This window comes from Saccostrea cucullata, unplaced genomic scaffold (genome assembly GCF_032062105.1).
Source record: "Saccostrea cucullata isolate Sc308-1 unplaced genomic scaffold, CSIRO_AGI_Scuc_v1 ctg17267, whole genome shotgun sequence".
NCBI classification, from domain to species: Eukaryota; Metazoa; Mollusca; class Bivalvia; order Ostreida; family Ostreidae; genus Saccostrea; species Saccostrea cuccullata.
The window spans coordinates 2,611-10,401 of NW_026925730.1; the positions used below are offsets into that span (position 1 = coordinate 2,611).

The 7,791-nt window shown below is 34.3% G+C and overlaps 1 protein-coding gene across 1 annotated transcript; it reads right to left on the bottom strand.

Moving 5' to 3' along the window:
- Positions 1 to 525: 525 nt before the first annotated feature.
- On the bottom strand, positions 526 to 5,728 carry LOC134269681 (uncharacterized). Its single transcript, XM_062751889.1, has 5 exons — positions 5,653 to 5,728; positions 5,319 to 5,437; positions 3,175 to 3,281; positions 2,807 to 2,852; positions 526 to 2,242 (listed from the first exon to the last, which is right to left on the bottom strand). Exons 3-5 carry the CDS (start codon positions 3,276 to 3,278, stop codon positions 1,829 to 1,831), a joined length of 564 nt encoding a protein of 187 aa, XP_062607873.1. The 5' UTR covers positions 3,279 to 3,281; positions 5,319 to 5,437; positions 5,653 to 5,728; the 3' UTR covers positions 526 to 1,828.
- Between the last annotated feature and the right edge of the window lie 2,063 nt (positions 5,729 to 7,791).

Consider the following 7,791-nt stretch of genomic DNA (forward strand, 5'->3'; position numbering starts at 1 on the left):
AGGGATGTTCTCTCCTTCCCGATCATGACAAGGAGCACACGGCGGGTGTAACCGGTCGGCAGGGATGTTTTCTCCTTCCCGATCATGACAAGGAGCACACGGCGGATGTAACCGGTCGACAGGGATGTTGTCTCCTTCCCGATCATGACAAGGAGCACACGGCGGGTGTAACCGGTCGGCAGGGGATGTTCTCTCCTTTCCAATCATGACAAGGAGCACACGGCGGGTGTAACCGGTCGGCAGGGATGTTTTCTCCTTCCCGATCATGACAAGGAGCACACGGCGGATGTAACCGGTCGACAGGGATGTTGTCTCCTTCCCGATCATGACAAGGAGCACACGGCGGGTGTAACCGGTCGGCAGGGGATGTTCTCTACTTCCCGATCATGACAAGGAGCACACGGCGGATGTAACCGGTCGGCAGGGATGTTCTCTTCTTCCCGATCATGACAAGGAACACACGGCGTGTGTAACCGGTCGGCAGGGATGTTCTCTCCTTCCCGATCATGACAAGGAGCACACGGCGGATGTAACCGGTCGGCAGGGATGTTCTCTCCTTCCCGATCATGACAAGGAGCACACGGCGGATGTAACCGGTCGACAGGGATGTTCTCTCCTTCCCGATCATGACAAGGGGCACACGGCGGATGTAACCGGTCGGCAGGGGATGTTCTCTCCTTCCCTATCATGACAAGGAGCAAACGGATGGTGTGATTGGTCGGTAGTGAATGCTCACTCCTCCGTGGCACCTGATCCCACCTATGATGTTTTTGTGAAGGTCCATGTTTGCTCTGCTCCTGTTTAGTATTGTTCTCTGGAATTTTGATCTTGAATACTGTTCGTTATCTCCATGTTTTATATATTTCAATTCAATATATACTCTTTTAATATTAATATTTATGTTGAAAATTAATATTTTACATTTGTAAATAACTTAAATTATGCTATTTTTAAACTTTATAATTTACATCATAGTTCTTAACTTGAACTAATCAGATCAATCAATGATTAGATGAAACATTTACGTAATTGTTATTTTTAACTTACCGCAAATTAAACTTGTATTGTCAACTTGCCTATAAACTTTAACAAAGATGTTTAACATTAGACATTTGACTTGTTTAGCCATTCCAGCTTCAATCTACTTAAACAAGAGTTAGTATTAACTGTAAATATTATACATTTATTGCATGATAGTGAGGGAAATATGAAGACTTATTCAGCCAAGAACATCATATGCCCCGAGGGCTTCGCCCGAGGGAAATATAATATTTCTTGGCTGAATAAGTCTTCATGTTTCCCGAACATTCATGCAATGAATCGTGTATTATACCGAAACAAGCAAAACCTTTGAAATAAACATAAACTTTCAAATTCGGCACCGCTCTCAAATTCACTTTCATTTTTAACGTAAAATTACTAAACCCTTTGGTCAACACTTTATCATCAATTTTGTGACGTAAAGCAAGTCGGGAGTTTTCTTTTAATGAACGATAATTATTGCAGGAAAATGCACTAAGTATCCGAAGAGGTTGAATATGATAAAAAGCATGCCGACGTAAGGGAAATATGAAGTTTTACGGCCCGATCACGTGATGATCTAGAACTAATCAGAAAACGCGTTGTGTAGAATATTTATAATGAGGTATAATAATATTTTATATCGAAGAAGTTAAAAATACATCAAATAATATATAAACGCTTAACAAATGCCTTTAAATAAATATACAATTTATATGTGGACAATACGACAATAAAAACCCAACTGCAAACTCAAATTGATCTCCAGTAATAAAAGAGATTATTGGTTGGTGATCCTTTAAGTTTATCAGAAGGTAGTCTTTAAACAACCCTCCTCCTCCCTCAGTTTTTCCCTCTGTAAGTCAGCTAAGTTTTGTAGTACCATGGTGTTTTTCTTAATACTGGAGTCTAACGTCATCAACAGACGTCCATTCTGTCTTGTGGCTTCCAGTAATTCCTTAAGTGTATTCACCATTTCCTGCCTTAAAGAAATGTCATCTCTTTCCTGGATACCTTGTGTAAGAGTGTCATCTCCCTTTTCTTTTGGGATATCATCACCCAAGTCTTCCTCTGAAGCTACGTTTGGTTGTTGACCTGAAGTTGAGGAAATCTCTTGAGGAAAGATTCCTGACGGATCAGACAAGCTTTCATTCTCATTTGTTCCAGATGAAGACTCTTTGGTTTCCTGGTTGAGGTTTTCTTGCCTTCTGTCTTGTTCGATCTAAGATTTATTAAAATATAAAACCAGTGAATACTTTCTTATTATTAATTTTATATGTAAAAATAAATAGACCTAATAATTTGATGGATTGTTTTTTTAAATGTTAAGGTTATGGATCAAAATACAATATTCCGATATTTAAACCAAACTATTATCAACAGTTCAAGTCTATTGTGACATGTTTGACTCTCAAGGTCGGTGAAAATTCTATCAAAATTAACATTTAATCATATACACATGTACTACTGTAAAAATATAACTCATGACCCCAGAACGGAGCATGGTAGTAAAAGATGTGTTTTATAAAAAGTACCCAACTACAAACTGACCACGTGAACTTATATGCTAGACTTATTACTAGTAAATATATAGGACAAATGTAATTGTAAAGGCAATTCAAATTTGTAAAATCTGACCATCGAATGGTATCAGAAAATCAAAATTTACCACTGAATACCATCCAACAAGTTACATTTCATCATATACTACCTACCTTTGCACAAGTACTATTTAAATCTGACCATGGGCTACCATTAGACTAGTTAGAAATGATTGTAAACTCACAATAAGCAAGTCTTGCTGCTGCATACAGATCTGCATTGTCATTTTACTAGAATGAAAACAAAAAAGGCCACTGCATGTAAAAAATAGATAATGCCTTTTGGATTTATATTATCAAACAATAGAATTTTATCGGTATTTATTATTTCTTTAAAAATCAGCATTTTTTTTCACTTGAACACGTTGAATGACCCAAAAAATACATTTAATGGCTACATTTCTTTTTGATATTCAAATATTCAAAATATTCAAGAGCCTTTGTTTCAATTTATGTGCACCATTTTCAACCATTAAAACTGATGCTCCTCTACTGGATCTGAGACTGAAATCTAGAGTATATATATTTTATTAATCCAGTCAGCATAACTAACCTGATGTTTTCTAATTGTGACTTAGACCAATACTTGGAGGAGAGGCTCACTCGCGGATTTATGGAAGTCAGACTTTCTTCATTTTCCGTCTTTCCCTCTTCCATCTCCTACAAAGAGTCTTTTTATGTTATAGAAGTAAACTTTAACAAACTGAGTACTGTAATATACTTGTCTTCTACCAACAAGTATAATCTGGTGGTAGACAGACTACTCGGCCCAACGACACCTCGGCCCGTGCTGGTTGACACCTCGGCCTTGACAGGTCGGCTCAAAATCATTGACACCTCGGCCCATACCGAAGACTGCTCGGCCCAACAGAAATAATTAAATTTTGTTTATATTTATTAGTCTTTTATTAATTTTTTTTTGTATTTTCTATATCCATGATATCATGGTAATATAAATATATACTATATGTATTTTTAATCACTATACGTTTACTATAAATATTAGATCATTTCTATGGGGCGCCGTTTTAATATTTCTAATGTACAGTATTTTCTGATATCAAAAAATCATTATTAATATATTTATTAGCCATTTAAAAAAAAATGACTGGTTGCCCTCTCCCAACTGACTGATGAATTTACTAATAATTATGTGTAAACCAATAGTTCTACACAGAAGTTTATGTCCTGGTCCACAAGATTTATTAATTTGTTAATTATTTTTTATATTTTAATGTTTAATTTTAAAAACTCATTTTTTTTTCAAATCAATTCAATAATATCAACAATGGTTTTTTAAAGGAACTTTTCATTAACATTAACTCCCAATTATGGCTTCTCATAATTAACTCCTCATATTCACCACCCCCTATGACACGCGCTCGAGACTCTAAAGGTTGCACTGCGTCTTAAAACTTGTTTGTTTAATGATTAGCACTTATAATCAAGAACTACTAATGGATCGTCTTTCTTTAATTACCGTCAATTTGCCATCTTGGAAGATTGCAAATGTATCAAATTAATTTTCTTTTACATTTCATAGATATATAACAACATAAATAATAAATATATTTAATTAAAATAATATATTTCTGTTTGGACCGAGGTGTCTCTTATGTGAGCCGAGTTGTCTGCAAATTTGGTCCGAGCCGTCGGAGCCGAGGTGTCAATGGGCCGAGGTATCGTTGGGCCGAGGTGTCGTTGGGCCGAGCAGTCTGACATTCAATCTGGTTACTCTCAAAAATCAAAATGGTCATAATTCTGTAAAAAGTTATGGAAGCAGAAAGAAACGCAAATCTGATCTGTAACTCAACTCATCGTGTTACACTCTCAAAATGGACGTCAGCTTAGTAACTATAAGTGTTAAAAATACAGAAAGCCAAGTGGGACAGACTAACAGACAGTTAGACAGACAGAGGACGGGGAAACCTAGACCTTAGACCTAGACAATAGAGGTTTGGACTAGTAATATTGTCTGTAATATAAATGTTCAGTTTAATCATAAATGTGGGTATTGTGTCTCTCTCTCTACCCCCTCTCTCGATTTAGTCAGAGCGCTACTTAATTGTGTCTTGTTTGTTTGTTTTGATCATATTCATTGACAACATGTCAAAGGGACTGGACACAAGTTCCAATTGTGTCATTATTTGTCTCCTAAATCTGTAGGAGGTTCGTCTCAAATTTGTTTCTTTGTTATTTAATACTTTATAAATATAACATAACGTTTCAAAATTGATCCAAAGTGGATTTTTGGACAATGTCTTTTTTTTTTGAAAATTGGAAGAATTTCACATCAGTGTTGTGTATATTTCTTCAATGGCTTTCATTTTCTTTTAACAATACTTGATCAATTTCTTCCGTGTCAGATTGAAATAAGAACATTTTGCCTGTTCAGTTGTTAGGACGCTGTATTTTTGCGCAGACGGTTTTGTTTACAACTCTTGCCGACTTTGATTTAAAAGACTTCATTATAGATAACGACTGTTCATTCGCCAAAATGGTCAACAAACAAAACAAGTGAAGAGATGTATTTCATAACAAATACCCTTGTAAATGTTTGCAGAATGATGAACCTAATTCCTAATCAATTGGCTTGATAATATCTCATAATAGTACTCTAAATTTGGCACTTTTCTACAATTACTGAAATATTTGGTTTGGATGTAAAGCACAGCATTCAATCCATTCATCACTCACTGTGTCTATCGGTTCGACTGAGGGGTCAGTCCCGGAAACGGCGGAGTATTCTGGATTCTCTTCTTGGTCCACGTTATCCTCAACATCTTCCACAGACAAGGTTTCCTCGCCGGACGGCTCTGGCAACAATACTATTCAGTATCAGTACTTTGGAACACTTAGGCAACAAGATTTTCACAGGTAACATGTTCCCATGTAATTTGAATAATCCTCAGCAAAATTAAAATTTATATTTTCAAAAACAAAGTACATTGAATGTATGTCTATGAATTACACCATCTGAAACGGTAATTTAGATAGATTACTTTATAGATATCTACATGTTACTACTCACTGTCATAACCCACAGGCTCGCCCTGCACACACGGACCCTTTCTTCCACTTATCCATGACTTTAAACTGTCATTATTTACCGCTGTAACCGTGAAAACTGTCGCTAGTGCTCAGTGTCGCTGTTAATAGAATATATAGGGAAAAGAGCGACACTGAGCACTGGCTTCTGCGCATGCCTAGGGATTTCGGTCGCTTCAAATCGAAGCGGTGTCCCACTGAATTAATTCCATGGTAATAGTATCCAAAGTCGTAGATTTTTAAGTTTTCTTTGTTTATTTTTATCTTAAAAGAAGGCAAGACAAATAAAATTTTAAAATTTTAGAACTTTTCATTTTTTTTTTTACCTCGTATAGAATTATTAAATGATCTTTTTAATTTCTATATCATAGAGAATAAACGGCTACACATTTAATCGCGGTAAATTGAACAGATACTTGTATTTAAAAAAAGAAGAAAAAACGGTGTCTACCCACTTAGCCAACATTTTGAAAAAATACAGGTAAAACACAGGTAAATCTGTGTTGGCTAAGTGGGAATGGGGTGTAGGTAGAGAACAAAAGAAATTAATTACAGGTAGGCTATAGTCTGTTTTAGCTATATGCTAAATAAATAGTAAATAATTCATATAAGAAGAAAGATATTAAAAAATTTTGAATGTTGTCTTCTTATTAATATCAAATATTTCATATAAAAAAAATATGAAATAAATTTTTTAAAACCATGATTTAAAAAAAAAATACTTCAATATTTTAATATTATTTTTAGATTTTTTCTTATTTAAAATATGAAATGAATAACACATTCTCTTTCTCTAAAGAATTATATTTAATTATACCTGAACATTAATGTAAACCTAAAATAATAAAAGCTTACAGTAACATTAATTTTTTTTCATCTGGAAATATAAATATGAAAACTAAGATAATTTATTTATATATGTGTATAGGTTAAGTTTTTTACAATATGTTATGCATTTCATTTCCGGAATTTTTTGTTATTATCAACTTTTTATTTATATAAAAAAATGTATTCATTATCTCAGACAGGTGTCAAAAATTACCTGTATGTTAATAACTAACAAACACAGCTTAATGTTAATGTTACTGTAAGCTTTTATTATTTTAGGTTTACATTAATGTTCAGGTATAATTAAATATAATTCTTTAGAGAAAGAGAATGTGTTATTTATTTCATATTTTAAATAAGAAGAAATCTAAAAATAGTATTAAAAATAATGAAATATTTTCTAAAAAATCATAGTTTTAAAAAAATTATTTCATATTTTTTATATGAACTATTTGATATTTATAAGAAGAAAACATTTAAAGTTTTTAATACATATTTTTCTTATATGAATTATTTACTATTTATTTAGCATATAGCTAAAACAGACTATAGCCTACCTGTAATTAATTTCTTTTGTTCTCAACCTGCACCCCATTCCCACTTAGCCAACACAGATTTACCTGTGTTTTACCTGTTTTTTTCAAAATGTTGGCTAAGTGGGAAGACACCAACTGAAGTCTAGTAGCGAACCTTAAATATCTGTATTTTATCAAAAAATAAGTTGAAAATATATATAAGTTCTATCAACCAGTTTTTATTTAACAGATAAATAACGAGAAACACGCATAATTATGAAGAATGAGCATCAGTGAAAAGTGTCGCTCTTCAAAATGGCAGTTTCCTATTTTCTCACACCTGACTTATATATCCTCTATAAAACAATTATACAGTAAACAGGCAAGTGGTGGGGCTTAGTTACATTTGGTGATGTGCCATATACCCTGGAACTAAAAGTGAGAGCCTGCCAGATATGATCCTGGGTTGGGGTCTTTAAACCAAAACCAAGACCTTTAAGAAGGGAGGAATGTGGTAGTCAGCCTAGTTAGATCGCCAGTGACCGGATAGCTCAGTTGGTTATTTGAGACCTGACCGGAGATTCAGGGGCCACGGTTTGAATCTCAGTCTGGTCTGCATTGTTTTTCTCCTCTCCCATAAAAGGAAAAGATCCGAAGGGGACATCAGATCATTAGAGTGAAATTACTCCTACTCTCAGCATAGCTCTATTAACAATACTCATTTTCTTATACTTGTATTGTCTTCACTTTTTTTATAGAATAATGTTTAGCAAAAAGTA